This window comes from Phyllostomus discolor, chromosome 9 (genome assembly GCF_004126475.2).
Source record: "Phyllostomus discolor isolate MPI-MPIP mPhyDis1 chromosome 9, mPhyDis1.pri.v3, whole genome shotgun sequence".
In the NCBI taxonomy this organism is placed as follows: domain Eukaryota; kingdom Metazoa; phylum Chordata; class Mammalia; order Chiroptera; family Phyllostomidae; genus Phyllostomus; species Phyllostomus discolor.
This window is the reverse complement of record NC_040911.2, coordinates 81247790-81264897: the sequence shown is the minus strand read 5'-3', so window position 1 is coordinate 81264897 and position 17108 is coordinate 81247790. Positions and strand designations below refer to the sequence as shown.

At 38.4% G+C, this 17108-nt stretch overlaps 1 protein-coding gene across 1 annotated transcript in view; it reads left to right on the top strand.

Annotated features, from left to right (window-relative positions):
• The window catches only part of ATRN (attractin), a 165075-nt gene that overhangs the window by 42373 nt on the left and 105594 nt on the right, over positions 1–17108 (top strand). Inside the window, exons 6-9 of the mRNA XM_028523925.2 lie at positions 502–670; positions 14471–14561; positions 15462–15705; positions 16621–16804. Of these exons, the coding sequence (XP_028379726.1) occupies positions 502–670; positions 14471–14561; positions 15462–15705; positions 16621–16804 (688 nt within the window). The remainder of the gene's footprint in view (positions 1–501; positions 671–14470; positions 14562–15461; positions 15706–16620; positions 16805–17108) is intronic.

The following is a 17108-nucleotide window of genomic DNA, read 5'->3' as shown; positions in this document are numbered from 1 at the left end:
TCTCTTCCTCAGACTACATTTTTGGGGAAGGAAATGTGCTTGTTTAAATGCTTTGTTTGTTTGGTTTGGCCGAACTCAAGGAGGTAAATAATTGAAGTATTTGAGTACCTGGCACCATGCAAATGTTGCAACAAAGGCCAAATCTCCCAAGAGTGGAGTTACTTGATTTTCTAGGAAACGGGTAGCTTGTATTATTACTCCTGGGACTAGTCTTTACATTTTAGCTTTAAAGGTTTTTTTTCATTTGAATTAATCCCTTTGTTCTCTGAGGGCTGTTCATCATTAAAAAGTATGTGATTTTGAATTTTATGAGAGATTATTGTTGGTCTCTAGCTTTGAGTAAATTAAAAGCACAAATTGAAGGGATTTGTCTGATATCTAGATGCTAAAGGGGGAAAGACTGAATATTCTTTAGACATTTGTTACATTTAAAAGATTAAATTTGAAATGCAATAATATAGAAGCTGCATTTTGTGAAGCTAATTTATTACATTTTATTAGGTCCTGGATGTTCAATTCCTGTTCCGGCGAACCAGTCATTTTGGACGCAGGAGGAATATTCTAACCCCAAGCTGCCCAGAGCCTCTCACAAAGCTGTGGTCAGTGGAAACATCATGTGGGTCATTGGAGGATACATGTTCAACCACTCAGATTACAGCATGGTTCTGGCGTAAGTTGTTTCAAACGCTTTTGCAAGAGGCTTAGCTTTCCATTTTGAAAATGTATAAAGTAGAGATAAGCAAAAGGAAAAGAATTCCATTACCCGGTGGAAAATCTCTGTTAATGTTTTGGTAGTAGTATTCCAGACTTTTTTTTTTTTGACATATCCTTAGTTTTTGGAATTGTGAGCTACAATGAATTCATTGTAATAAACAATAATGCATCTTTTCCAGATATCGTCTCTCATTGTTTTGCTTTAGGTACAAATAATAGGTTCTATATAAATAGAGGATTACTTTATCTCTTCATTGAATTAACATATCTATAGGTCAAATGTTTGAATGTATAGTTTACTAGTGGAAATTATGTCATTGTCTAATACTTCCCAGAGTTCAAGGTCAGTTTGCTGGCCTCTTGCCACTCATCTTGAAAGGAGGATATATGTTATCATAGCAGAATTAACTATGGAGATTGACTTTTGGGACAAATTTAACAACACTTATGCTGATTTTGTGCTGGCAGTGTTTTTTAGGCAATGAAGGTTGTTAAAAACTATCACCTGTTCTTTAAGGGATTTTGGAAATATGGCAGTGGTGGCATAGTTTCTGAACCCCCCCCACCCACCATGGCCCCCAAAGAAGGTCATTAAATTGCACTGAACAACTACAAGACACACAAACACATGGGTCACAAATAACAAAACTTGGTGAGAGCTACACAGATGGGGAGGGCTAAACCAATGGCAGCTGCAAAACCTGTGCGGCGTCAGCATCTGTGTGGGAGTGAGCGTAGGGGAGCAGCGAGTCCACCCGCAGAATTCAGTGCTCCCAGAAGAGACTCACTGGGAAGTGCAGCCAGCTATTTGAAAATAGCAGCTGGAATTGGAGAGATTTTTGCATATTCTAGTAATGCAGTAATTTCAGGGGATCCGTGGTAGGATCTGAAGGGGCTGGAGCAATTTATGACTTATTAACTCTCAAAATGAACCAGCTGAAGTCTCTTTACAGGAGAAAGTTCCACACTGAGAAGAAACTGCTGGGAAGAGAATTCAAATTGAACAGGATAAGGGCAATAGAGACAATTTCAAACACTGAACTACAGTGGAAGGGGGAGCTAGAGAGCTGAGAAATTAGAAAACTATCCCAAACAAAGCCTTTCCTGTAAAAATACAGGAAAAAGTAATTTTACTTAAAATTGATCAAGAGAAAAACATCATAGTCAGAGCTCATAGAAAGTTATTAAGAGCAAAGAGAATAAGGAGTAGAATGCACCTTTTCGTACCTGAAAGACAGCAGAAAAATATGCTCATAAAACTGATGAAAATTATAACTTAATATTCCAAAACAAACTAAAATACAGTAAGAAAATGACAAAAGACATCAAAGAATAATGTAATCATAAGAAGAAAAATTCACAGATGATAGACATTAGGAAAGAATTTTAAAGTAATTTCAGAACTGAAGACAAATCTAAAAGGAACACAGAGTAAATGAACACAACAGATACTCCTTTAGAAATAGAAAAAGGAAATATAAAAGCTCATAAAGAAGTGAAGGTCTCTTTTTCCTGTTCTTTGTGGTAAGCACAGTTAAGAATGCTGGAAATTATCTATAAAACAAATAGGAGAAAACTGAAAGATAGAAAGAGGAAGGCAGTCTGGCTAGGAGCCTCTGGACCCAAAGAATGACATACCAGTAGACTCCAAGGGCTTTTTTCTTTGTCTCCTGTATCCAAGACTTGATGTTAAAAAATTAGCAATCTGGAAATGCCAGTAGGCACGTGCTGAAAAAGCCCCAGAAAAAACCTGTTTTATCTAGACCAAGGACAAGGAAGGTGGCAGCTTATTAGCATGGCAGAAACCTTTTATACAGTAACCCCGCTGCTACTCTAGCCAGATACCACAGAACTGGGGCTCCACCCAAACCCCTGACAGCAAAGTCTGAGGGGAGACTCTACATTTCCACCCTTGCCAAGACCTACTGTGCTCTAACCCCCTTGGTAGGATGGTGTTAAGGAAGGCCAATTAAGGAACTGGGACTTTTTTCATCAGGTACTTGTGAGGACTCCACCCCTGTGGTATCAGTGGAGACTTTGTAGGAAGCCTGGACTGCCCCTGTCATCTTGCAGTAAGGGCAGCAGTGAATCAGCCTTCTCCCTTCCCACTGGATAAGTGTCAGGGAGGCCTGCCCTAAGATTTACATAAGGTCCATCATCTCATGTCATGATACCCAGAATGTGCAGATTTCAATTGAAAATTATTTGTCATGTTAACAGCCAGAAAAATCTAAACTTGAATGAGAAAAGGGAATCAAGAGACACTGACACCAAAATGACACAGTTACTAGAATTATGCTTTAATGAGTATTATAGAACTCTTGAAACAAATGAAAAATAGTCTCACCAAAGGCACAGAAGTTATAAAGAAAAATAAAAAAATAAATTTTAGAATTGAAAAATAACCAAAATAGCCCTGGCTGCTGTGACTCAGTGGATTGAGTGCTGGACTGCGAACCAAAGGGTTACCAGTTCAATTCCCAGGCAGGGCACATGCCTGGGTTGTGTGCCAGGTCCCCATTAGGGGGTGCTCAAGAGGCAATCACACATTGATGTTTCTCTCTCTCTTTCTCCCTCCCTTCTCTGCTCTAAAAATAAATACATAAATAAAATCTTTTTTTTAAAGGAAGAAAAAAAAAGAAAAATAACCAAAACAAAAATCTCAGTAAATAGGTTCAACAGCAGAATGGAAAGGACAGAGGAAAAGAATCAGTGAACTTGCAGACAGAACAATAGGGATTTCTCAGCCTGAACAGAGAGAAAATAGAATATTAAAAAAAATGAATAGAACCTTAGAGACCTGTGGACTATTAAAAACAAAAACAAAAACAACAACCTTAGGATTTTTCAAGACTGCAGTAGAGTAGGTAGACCCTGGACACACCTCGGCCAAGACCAAACCGGAAATACAACTAAACTGAGGGACAGTCACCCTGAAAAACTAACTAAAGATTAGCTGGAGAGGACTCTTATAATGAAGGAAGTGCAGAAGTAGCTACATCGAGACTGCTTTTCTTTTTTGTCAGCACCTGCACAGCAGTTTGCACACTGTGGTCAGGGTTGTACCTCAAGGTCAGCCAGACTGAGGGTTGATCCTATGCATGGACAGGCCAATAGCAGTCAAGACTCAATTACAATAGAAGAGCCCATATAACTCACTCAAGGGACATTCCTAGAGCACCCAACCCAGGAGATCAAGGAGATTGCACCGCTGGGTCCCACAGGATACCTACTACGTCAGGCCACCCACAAAGACTGGGAGTCATAGCAGATCTGTCTGATGCATAGAAACAAATACAAAAAGACAGCCAAAATGAGGAGACAAAGAGACAGGCCCCAAATGAAAGAACAGGAGGAATCTCCAGAAAAAGAGGTAAATGAAATAGAGGCAACCAATCTATCAGATATAGAATTCAAAGTAATGGTTGTAAGGATGCTCAAGGAACTTAGTAAGAACAACAACTTCATAAAAAAGGCCATAGAAATCATAAAAAAGAACCAGTTGGACATGCAGAATACCATATCCAACATCAAGAATACACTGGAAGGAATTAAAAGTAATCTGGATGAAGGAGAGGATCGAGTCAGCAATTTGGAAGACAAGGCAGAGAAAGCACGTAATCAGAGCAACAAAAAGAAAAAAATTAAAAAGAATGAAGATAGTTTAAGGCACCTTTGGGACAACACGAAGCATAACAATATTACCAGAAGGAGAGGAGAAAGAACAAGAAATCGAGAACCTATTTGAAGAAATAATGAATGAAAACTTGCCTAACCTGGTGAAGGAGAAAGGCACAGAGAGTCCCAAACAAGATGAACACGAAGAACCCACACCAAGACTCATAATTAAAATGCCAAAGATTATAGACATAGAGAGAATCTTAAAGGCAGCAAGAGAAAGGCTGATTAATTACCTACAAGGGAGCTCCCAGGAGACTGTCAGCTGATCTCAACAGAAACATTTCAGGCCAGAAGGGGTTGGCATGAAATATTCAAAGTGATGAAAAGCAAGGACCTACAACCAAGATTATTTTACCTACCAAGGCTATCATTTAAAACTGAAGAAGAAATAAAGAGCTTCCCAGACAAGAAAAAGCTAAAGGAGTCTGTTACCACCAAACTAGCGTTACAAGAAATGTTAAAGGGCCTGCTTTAAGAAATAGAAAGAAAATAGAGAAAGAACAGTTAAAAGAACAAAATGGCAATAAATATGTACCTATCAATAATCCCTTTAAATGTAAATGCATTCAGTGCCCCAATCAAAAGACATAGGATAGCTGAATGAATAAGAAAGCAAGACCCACATACATGCTTTCTAAAAGAGTCCCACCTCAGAACAAAAGATTCACACAGGAACAGAAAAAGATATTTCATGCAAATGGAAATTTTAAAAAGCTGGAATAGCAATACTTCTATCTGACAAAATAGACTTTGAAACAAAGGCTATAGTAAGAACCAAAGAAGGACGCAACATGATGGTAAAAGGAACAATCTAACAAGAGGATGTAACTCTGGTGAACATTTATGCACCTAACACAGGAGCACCTAAACATGTAAAGCAAGTCTTGATGGACATAAAGGGAGAGATTGACAGTAATACAGTACAACCTCAGTTCTCAGACTTAATTCTTTCAGGAAGGCTGTTTGTGAAGCAGTTTTTTCAAAAACCAAGTCACCTTTGTCGCCTGAGAGGTGCATGACTGTTCACACAGGTATCAGCATGAGTGGTTTGTTAGGTGGAGAACTGAAGTTTTATTCAACAACTGAGACATTTTTTCCATGAACAACTTGGTCAAGAACCAAATTGTTCAAGATCAGAGGTGTTCAAGAACTGAGGCTTGACTGTACAGTCATAGTAGGGAATTTTAACACCTCACTGACATCAGTGGATGGATCTTCCAGACAGAAAGTCAGCAAGGAAACAGCAGCCTTAAATGACACACTAGATCAGATGGATTTAATCAGAGCATTTCACCCCTAAGCAGCAGAATATACATACTTTTCAAGTGCACATGAAACATTTTCTAGGATAGACCACATGTTAGGACACAAAACAAGTCTCAATAAATTAAGAAAAGTGAAATCATTTCAAGCATTTTCTCTGACCATTATGGTTTCAAACTAGAAATCAACCACAGGGGGGAAAAACACTGAAAAACTCACAAAGTCACGGAGGCTAAATAACATGCTACTAAATAGTGAATAGACTAACAATGGGATCAAGAAAGAAATCAAGTTACCTTGAAATGAATGAAAATGAGAACACAGCAATCCAAAATCTATGCGACACAGCAAAAGCAGTCATAAGAGGTAAATTCATAGCATTGCAGGCCTACCTCAGGAAACAAGAAAAAATTCAACTAATCTAACTTTACACTTAAAGGAACTGGGGCAGGTGGAGAGCAAAGCCCAAAGTCAGTAGAAGGAGGAAATAATAAATATCAGAACAGAAGTAAATACTTTCTTTTTTCTTTTCAAATCTTTGGTACATTTTCTCCTATCTCTCTTCTCAGCTGATGGCCTTGCTTCCTCTTTCTATTCTGAAAGATAGAGTTTATCACGAGGACTTGTGTAAGCCTGCCCCGCCACAGTGAGCCATTACTGACATCTGTGCTCATTTATTACGTCCTCTGTTTCTGTATATTGGAGCTGTCCAGTGGGCAGTTTCTGTTTTGGTCATGATGGAAATGTCCTATATTTACACTGTCGTGTCACTAGCTACGTGTGGTTATTGAGCACTTGAAATGTGGCTCATGTGACTGAAGTGCTGAATCTTAAATTTTAAAGTCTTAATCTCATCTTATTTAATCTTTCATCAACATGTGATATAGCCATTCCCTTCTCGCTCTTTTCAACACTTTCTTCACTTGGCTTCCAGAATACCGCAATCTCTTGATATTATTCCTTCTCAGCCTCCTCAGCTGCTTCTTTTTTAGCTGATTTCTGAATGATGACGTGCCCGTGGACTTAGCCTGTGGTCCACCCTCTGTGAGAATGTATATTCACTGTCTTCGTGATGTCATGTAATATCTTGGTTCTTTGACTGTGACTCCCAAATTTATATATGCACCCTGGACTTTTCACCAGAACCCGTATCTTCATGTCTTTACTTGACATCTCCATCTTTTGGCTAACAGGCATCTTAAACTCAGTGTGTCCAGGATTGGGCTTTCCCTGAGCCTGTTCTTGCTCCAGTGTCCTTTGGTCAGTGACTACTCCATGCTTCTATTTGCTGAAGCCCCAAATTTTGGAGTCATCCTTCACTTCTTGTTTTCCACACCCTAAACTGGTATGTGTATTAGTTATCTCTTCGTAAAAATTACCACCATCTTAGCAGCTTAAAACAACATACATGTATCACCCCATAGTTTCTCTTCATCTAGAGTCTAGGCAGAGCTTAACTGAGTCCTGTGCTGTCAAGGCATCACCTGGCCTGTGTTCTCATCTAGAGGCTCAACTGGTGAAAAATCCACTTCCACCCTCTCTCGGGTTGTTGGCAGAATTCAGTTTTCTCGTGGTTGCAGGACTGCTGGCTGTGCTTCTTGCTCGCTGTTGACTAGAGCCACTCTTAGTGCTTAGAAGCCACTATAGTTCCGTGTCACTTGAGCTTCCCCAGAATGGCTGCTTACTTTGGGCACAAGGAGAGTCTCTAGACTGTCTGCGAGCAGGATGGATGTCAGAGAAGTAACAAATCATTGTCTTTGCCATATTACATTGATTAAAAGTGCACACTCAAACGGAGGGTGTTACATGTGGATCTGAAGGTCGGGAGGCATGGCTATGAATGGCTGTGAGCACCACCCTAGTGTCTGCCTGCTTGTTAACCCTGCTTTTGAATTCTATTACTAGTATAACCACCCTTCAACTACTCCTAGTGCTGCCACCCTCAGAAGTAAAGGTAAAAATAAAGATGTAAAAGTGTTTCTTCTGTTGTTATGCTAGATACTATGCGAGTCATATATTCTACCATTTACGAAATTTTACCCTTGTACCTGACATCTTCTTTCCATCTCAAAGCAAGTAATCTGGGAGTCAGTTTGATATTTCCTCTCCTTCATCCTCTCAGATCATAATCTCGTATCAAGCTGTCACCCAGTACATGTCATATTCATTCTTTTTTCCCTGTCACCAGCCTGCCATTATTTCTCACCTTGACTTCAATAGTAGATTCCTATCAAATCTATCTGTTTGCATACATTCCTCTTACTCCAGTTTCTAAATATCAGCTGGGAAAGATTTTATTTATTTTTAGAGATGGGGAAGGGAGAGGGAGAGAAGCATCAATGTGAGAGAGAAATGTGATCAGTTGCCTTTCATACTGTCTGCAACAGGGGACCAAACCACAACCCAGACATGTGGCCTGGCTGGGAATCAAACCGGCAACTATTCACTTTTCAGGACGACACCTAACCAACTGAGCCACACCAGTCAGGCAGCTGGGGTGATTTTTTTTAAAGTGTCAGTCATATCATTTATTACCTTCTTAAAACCCATCAGTAGCTTCCCATTGAACTTAATGGGCCTACCTGTGGTCTGACTACTGCTTACTCTCCCAGACTCAACTTGTTCCCCTCCTGCCCTTACTTGCTGTAGTTCGGCCTCACTGGCCTTCCTTCTTGACTTACAATTCACCACACAAGTACTGACTTTAAGGGCCTGCAGGCTCACAGTCCCTCTGTCTGCAGTATTCCTGCTGTTCTACCTCAGGGTGATGTCTTGTCACCGTTTGGGTCACAGTTTTAACCGTCTCACAGAGAGCTCCTCCGTGACCATTCAGTTCAGATAGGCTTTCCCTGTCCATTTTCACAGTTCTCATTTCTTTAGAGCAGTGTTCATAATTTTTCATTCTGTTCTTGCCCATTGTTGTACTTGCTCATTTTCTGCCTATTCTGCTATAAGTTCTCCGAGATTAGGGACCTTGTTTACTCCATGAAGTCAGGGCTTAGCTCATAGAACATAATAAGATAGATGTTTATCAAGTGAATGAAAGAGTAAATGAATTATGGTTGACCCTGGAAAACTGTGGGGGTTAGGGGCGCTGACCTCCTACACAGTCAGAGTATCTTCACGTAACCACAGTCAGCCCTCTGCACGCCTGGGTTCCCAGCCTTGGAGTTAGTTAACCCCTGAGCAGTATTGAGCTACGCTGGTCAGGTGAACTGCACAGGTCACTTGAACTGTGGTCGAATGAAAGAATCTGCGTGGAAGGGGGCCTGCACAGCTCAAGCCCATGTTGTTTAATGGTCACAAATACTTGTCCCTGGAAATATTAATGTTACCTGTTGCTTTCATTTTGTGTATCTCATGAACCACCTTTGTTTTATAGACTAACATTTCTTTTCTGCTTGATCAAAACATGATTTTTATAGCCTTACATATTTCATGTAAATATTAATAAAATTTCAAATATATTTTTACTAACTGGTGACAAGTAACATAGTAACTCCTTTTAGAAGTAATTCTAGAATTTAGATTATAAATGTATCATCATCATCTGTACTCCTATATATTTCAGGAATTGCCCTTATTCTCGTTTCTCTACAACCTTGTTAACCCAAAACTTTTAAGTTGCACTCTAAAGCAGTTCCCATTTTATGTCACCCAAGGGTCTTGCAAAACAATTGGCCTTGGTCTTGTGGGTTAAGATTTCTAATTGAAACTTCATCACTGAATTTCCTTCCCTTGAGCAAAAGAGTTTTCTAAAAAATTTTTTAAAAATAGTAAGTTAAGGGAACCAAATAAGGAAACCAAATAAGGAAAGAAGTATCACCTAATCCAATAAACTTGAAAACAGACTCACAGGAAATGGCAGGACAGACCAGAGTTCCTTCTCTACCCCACAGAAACCACTGGGCGAGATTCTGCAAGTGCTCACCAATAGCCTCAAATCTAGAAGGAGGAAAACTGAGTGGGTATCATTGTGGTTTAACTGAAGAGTAGGAGAAACAGTTGCTGGGAAAGATCAGGTGAAGAGGGAAATTGATCAAGTGGCCAACTTTCTCTTTGCCCCAAAGTCAGGGCTTTTATTTAATTTGTCATGTGCTTTGAACACTGGGGTAAGTAAGACACCCAAAATCTCAGAGGAGAGGAGAGTCTGTGTAGTTCATTCTGAAAGACCTGAGCCCCAGCATTTCCTCGGGCTTCAGGAAAGCGGACAGAACATAAAATACTAGCCCTGGCACTGATGCTAGTAGTATGGAGAGAGAAACTCATCTTAGATACAGTGGGGAAAGAACTATGAAATCAACACACACCTTGCAAATAAAATGTCTGGAGAACAGTGTCGAACCACAAACAAGATGAAAGAAGTGTAGCTGATGCAAGTATTCCATGATGAAGAAACAAAGAGGAAGAAAGAATGGCGGGCAAAGCTGACAAGAACCAATCACAGAGGAAGAGTAACTTGAAAGAGCAGAAGGAGATTCCTTCCGACTCCTTTGTTTTATAGATCAACTTAATGAGAATTTGGATTCAGAAAAACAGGGTCAAAGACAAGAAAATAATAACAGGACGAGATGAAATTGGAGATTACACATCTAAAGAAATACAAATAAATTTTGTACACCAAAAACTAGAACAAAAATAGAATTACAGCTTAACAGACATGATTTCAATGAATACAGATAAAAAGGTTAAAATAGAAAAAAGCAAAAAACAAAGGAACGCAGAAGATCCAATATAAAAATAAATACTGTCACTGAAGAAAAGAACCTAACAAACAACAAAAGCATTGAAATAGTATAATTTGTTTTAGGAAAATTTTATAGTTCAGCAATAAGACCTGTTTTGTGCAAATAATTGAACTTTTAAAATGAAGGACAAATTACTGGGTGAAAAGCTTCAGGTAGTTCTGTGCCTTATGCTGGCAGGGGTCATGCCCAGTCTCTACAAAGCCCTTGTGGTCTTTGGATAGCCAGACACTGTGACCGAATACGAGGCCACTGTGGGTGGTGGAGCATGTGCCCTGTGGCATGGTGGTCATTGCGTTACCAGGCAACCAGGAAGAGTTTGTGAGAGGCATGGCAGCAGCTCTATGGAAGACAGCAGTTTCTGAATTCCTAAAGTTTGTTTATCTGCTTGTCCAGGTCTTAGCATTAGTTGTTTAGTATTCTGTTATTGTGGACTCAGCTCCAGAAGAAGGAGCATTTATTTGGTCCCTGAAATTTTCTCATGTTTTATTGCATCAATAATGCAGTTGTCTTGCATTCGCTTCTCTGTGTTTTGCCCTGACTGGGAATCGAACCAGCAACCCTCTTCTCTGTGTTTTGAAAAGAAGGAGAGCCTGTTATGTAAGTTTCTTTTGGCAGTTTATTTTAGCTGAGTCATTGGATCCTGCTAGCCCCTTCACGCCTCCAGCAAGCTCTTGAGCTGAAGTGTCCTTGACTAAGAAGAAGCAAAATGCATTAAAATGCAGGTGGAACACCCTCTATGTCCCCTGAAAGAATTATGGATTGAATCACCTGGAGACTTGTTTCTGTGTTCCTTCTGTTTCTTTGCCCTCTTTCAAGTTGACAGAAACAGGCCTCTGGCTTGAATATTAGGTGTAAATGTGTTTTCAGAAGCCACAGTAGTCCTCAGAAAACACCTTCCATAGTCAGGAGCTCCACAAAACTGTTGCAGTGATACGCAGTCAATTCTGTAAAACCATTTTCTTGGGTAGTTTTAAGTTATTTTTAACCTAAAGTAAAGTATAATGCTGTGTTTTTAAAGGTAGTGAGAAAAAATAGAGAGAGGGAGGGAGGGATAAAGGGAGAGAAGGGGGGTGAAAGAGGGCCTGGGAGAGACAGAGAAAGATTGAGACTTCTCCAGGATTCTAAGCAGAAAAGTGAACCACATAAAAGTGGGTGGGGGGCATCATACTTGTCTCAGACTTCTCCATAGCAACATTTAATGCCAGCATTCAAGGGAGCAATACCTGCAAATTTCTGAAGGAAGGAAAAGATGGCTCAAGAATATTAAGAGCAGCCAAGGTGTCATTTGATTGTAAGGCTAGCAAGCAGATACTCTTCTTAAACACGAAAGAATTGAAAGAAGGGAATACTGCATTTTGCTGTGTATAATGTACACCCATGTTTTTAGCCCAGGCTTTCAGGGAAAAAAATCTTTCACTTTAATTTTTAATCCAATTATTTATTTGTTTATACTTAGATACTTGCTTTTTGTATTATAAGGGAATTTTAGCATTTATTTTTGAACATATTATCATACAAGAAATTTTATGTAACAAATAATTACAAACCACAAGAACAGATACAAGGTATTTCAAGCACTACCCATGTATAATGACTATCTTTATTTTTCCCTCAAAAATTTGGGCAAAAAAGTACGCATTATACATGGCAAAATGTGGTACATGTGAACTCAACTAGAAAAAGGCTACTTGACAGTGAAATCCCTCCAATTAAGAGTTAAAGACTCGAGAAAGAGAAGTCGTGGTAAGAGAACTATAAAGAGATTGATTCAGCTACAGTATAGACCTAGTACTCAATAACTATGGCATTACTGTTATAGAATGGAATACAGATGTTATGAACCTGGACAGTAAAAATTATATGGCAGAGATTGGGAGAAGAAATGGGAGGAAGTTAAGTGCTAAAGTTGTCAACTTTCAAAGCAGGGAGTGAGTGGATTCTCTCCAAAATAAAGTTGTGTATAAGTCATACACTAAAGTGAATTCAGCCTTTAAACTTTTCATGTACTTAAAAAATGTAGAATATTCAAACAATACATAAAATCATGGGTGCTGTGGTACTAACTTAAGTACTCTTCATATTTAAGAAATGTCACCATGTATTTATTTATTTAATGGTACTTTTTTCCATTACCGTTTATCCCCCATACACTATCTTCCACCTCCACCGACCCTCCAGACTCACCATTTTGTTAAACTGGTTTCAGATTATGTATATAATACTTCAGACAAAAAGAACGGTTGAGGGAAAAATAATGAATACTAATGTATTTACCACCCAGGATAAGAAGTAAAACATTGTTAATATAGTTATGAGACCCCTGCATGCCCCCCAGAATCCCAGAGATAATTAGTATCCTGATTTTGTGGTGTCAGTTGTTCACATACATATTTTTACACTTTAAATATGTATGAATATAAAGTAGAATTAGTGAAGTTTCTGTTTGTAGTCATTATAGAAATATTCTGTAGTTAACTTTTTAACTTTACATTGTTTTGAGAGTTATGTTGATAATGTGTTACTTGAGTATATTTACTTTTCACTACATATAATTATTCTATAGATATCCTATAATTTATTAATCTATTTTATATTGATGAATATTTGTTTTCCTTTTTGATATTAGGTTGTGATAAAACTTTCTTACATCTTCTTGTTTACATATAGTAATGGTTTGTATAATTAAAAAGTCGTCGATTATTCAGGGAAACGTATAAAGTAAGCATTTAAAGTGTAACAGTAGCATTGGTTTCCCTTTGATTTTTTAAATTACATTATATAAAAGTTAAAACTAACACTATTTATTAAACTTACCATCTGTAGCATGATCCCCTGTGTATACACATGTAGTATCACTCTGTTCTGTTTGCATAAATGGATAGAAAAGTGTGTGGGAGAGTGTTTACTTAATGATAATCATTTTAAGGTGATAAAATGTGAGATCATTTTTAAGATTTTAGCTCTTTATATTTTGCATTGGCTACATCCTTCATAATGAATATTCTGGTTTTAATAAAAATAGTACAGTGTATTCTTTTTAGTTTTAAAATTTATTACTTATTTTTATAGAGAGGAGAAGGGAAAGAGATAGGGAGAGAAACATTAATGTGGGAGAGAAACACTATCCACTTGCCTTCCACTCAAGCCCCAACCAGGGACTGAACCCGCAACCCAGGCATTGCCCTGACCGGGAGTCAAACCAGCAACTTTTCTGTGGGACAGCGCCCAGTGAACTAAGCCACACCAGCCAGGGTGAAAATAGTAGAGTGATATTTTCCTCAAAGATGAATTAAAGTGAATATTCTAAAATAGTGAATGTGATTAAGTGGCAGAAGCAAGAGTACAGATGATTTTCCTTTTGGCATTTTTTTTGGTATAAAATGTATTCATAGTATAATTGAAATGCTATAATGATATTACAGCTTTCTTAAAAATATGAATTTTTTAAAACTAATTAGAAGAAAAGGGAGAGACGTAGCTGGGTTGCTTGGTTGAAGCGTCTTCCCATATACCAAAAAGGTGGCCAGGTCAGTCCCTGGCCAGGGCAAATACCTAGGCTGCAGGTTTGATCCCCAGTTGGGCTGTCTATGGGAGGAAACTGATTGAGGTCTGTCTGTCTCTCTCCTCCTTCCCCTCTCTCAAATCAATAAGCGTTTCCTTAGGTAAGAATTTAAAAAAACTAAAGGGAGAGTTAACAATTTTCTTTTATTGTCATTCCCCTTTGAGTGCCCGTCTTCAATTTTACATGATTAAATAAAAGATGAGTTATATAATAAAAGTTTAAGTTACTTGCGTATAATGCAACCTTCAAGTTATTTAGAATGTGTGTAGAAGAGGTTTTCAGGAAGCATTAGAAATTGCCCATAGATGTACTTCCCTCCTGTCTCCGGGCTGTACAGCCCAGGCCCCCTTTCTGAGTTCTCATATGCGGGTAGGCCCAGGTACCTCCCTGTATGCATAGCAGATGCAGTAAGTATCTCCAAACTGGATTATGTCACAAATAAAAGAGTACAAGATATCTGTTTTGGCATTTGGGTGAAAAATATGATCTGTTTGTTTTGTAGGTATGACCTTGCTTCTAGGGAATGGCTCACACTGAACCGTTCTGTGAACGATGTGGTCGTTCGATATGGCCATTCTGTAGCATTACACCAGGTAAAGTGTCTCCGCCCTTCACTGAGCTAGAAACTCACCTCTTCCGTAGTGACTTTATTGTATTGTGTGGTTGAAAAAACTGATGTTTTTTTTTCCTAATCTTTTTGGTTGTGGTCAAATACACATCACTTGAAATTTACCATCTTAGCCATTTTTAAGTGTACAATTCAGCAATATTAAATACACTCATAATGTGCAACCATCACCACCATCCATCTCTGTAACTCTTTTCATCTTGTAAAACTGCAGCAGTCTATGGCCATTAAACATTAAATTCTTCATTTCTTCCTCTCACCTCCCCCGATAAGCACCATTCAGTTTTCTGTTTCTATGATTTTGGCTGCAGTGTTAGTTTTATTGGGGAAAAATTTCCTATATGTGGGGGCAAGGGGTGTGTAATAGGCTAATGTGTAAGTGGAAATTAAAGTTAATACAAATACAACAGGATAGATTCTTAATGGGTTTAAATTGTACTGGGATATTATGATGTGCTATTAGATGGTTAAAAATTAATATGGTGTAGATTAGCATTTACATTCATTAGCAAGGTTAGCCAAGAATGACCACATTGCAATATAACTGAATAATCATTTTCATTTCCTTGTTTTTGCGGTTTATGGTAGGATGAGAGAACTTTTCAACTTTATTTTTCCAAGTCATTTTATTACTGTAAAAGAACTTGCATGAGGAAGTCCAAGAAAAGTAGAAAATTGTTAGAGATATAGAACACACTTTATTTTATTTTATTTTTTTGCCATCTTTTTCCTAGTAATTCACTGAACGGTGGATTTCACTAACACTTTTTATGCTAAGAATGATATTGAGGTTTTGAACTGCTCCTTTTTTGTTCTCAGATTTAATCCTTTTGACATTGTTAGAATTTTCACATTTTCTCCCTAGGACAAAATTTACATGTATGGAGGAAAAATTGATTCCACAGGGAATGTGACTAATGAGTTGAGAGTGTTCCATATGCACAATGAATCATGGGTGCTGTTGAACCCTAAAGCGAAGGAGCAGTACGCGGTGGTGGGGCACTCGGCACACATCGTCACATTGAACACTGGCCGAGTGGTCATGCTGGTCATCTTTGGACACTGCCCCCTCTATGGCTATATCAGCAGTGTGCAGGAATATGACTTAGGTAGGTGTATTTTCCAGTGAGTTTTTTGCATGTCAAATTTAAAACCTTTACCCTTATTATTATGAGTTTTTAACAAGATTCAAACTAACCTTGACCCAGTACTTTATCTTGAAATACAGTCAGCACCAATGTATTACTTGCAAAATTCGGATTATTGATGTTGCTGTGTAGTGTATATGTTCCTGTCAGTTTGGCGTGGGGCAAAGATGGCACTAAATTCTTTACATGCTGAAGATTAAATACATAAATAAATGATTCTAAACAACAGTTATTCTGAAGAAGAAATGCATTTGATAAGCCCTCTAGAGATTGGTTTAAGGGAGTGTGATTTCCTCTTACTATGTAATTTTTCCTTTGGTTAAATTTTATTGTATCTTGTTCCGGAGTAGGAGTACCAGCTATAATTTATATTTTGAGAAAGTAGATACATATAGTATATCTGTATATTGGTCAGTAAAGTTCATGAGGAATTAAGTGTTCTCTGTGTCTTTTCAATTTAGTGTAATTATTTTTCAGCATGGCATGTTAGAACATCAGAACATTAAACAAATTAAAAGTTTGGCCACCTGACTTAATTAGTTTTAGGTGACCTCCCTATATAAATAAAATGAAGCCCTGGCTGGTGCGGCTCAGTGGGTTGAGCTCTGGCCTGTGAACCAAAGGGTCACTGGTTCGATTCCCAGTGGGGGCACTTGAGAGGCAGCCACACATGGCTATTTCTTCCCCTCTCTCCCTCGCCTTCCCTTCTCTCTAAAAATAAAAGGTAAAATCTTAAAAAAAAAATAAAACAATAAAAGAAAGTTATATGTATCAATTCTCCTGAAATCTCATCTCTTGTCCTAAGCTGTTTGGTAATTTTAAGTATTAGAGAAGAGAAGCCTGCAACATTTGCCTTTAACTGTTTTCTGTTTTCAGTTACAAACACATGGAGTATATTAAATACTGTTGGTGCCCTCGTCCAAGGGGGCTATGGCCATAGCAGTGTCTATGACGACAAGACCAGGGCCCTCTATGTCCATGGAGGCTACAAGGCTTTCAGTGCCAATAAATACCGGCTCGCAGACGATCTCTACAGATACGACGTGGACACCCAGATGTGGTGAGTGCTTTCCCTTGCGCTTGCACTGTAAGGCACGAATTCTGGCAATTGCTGATATTTTTGTCTTCAGACCTAGCAGATAATTCTCTTCAGTGTTACAAAGAAATTGGGGGAAAAGCAGAAGTAATAAAGTAGGTAGTATTTATTTTGTTGCATTACTTTATGATTTTGTAGTAGGTTGGTTAGAAAATGCTTGGTATTTTTTTGAATTGGTTTTTCATTTTCATACATTCAGTACCACTGTAAAATTTTAGCTCTTCAGAATCCTAAGGAATAGATCATTCTGAGTATGCACTTTGTTGTA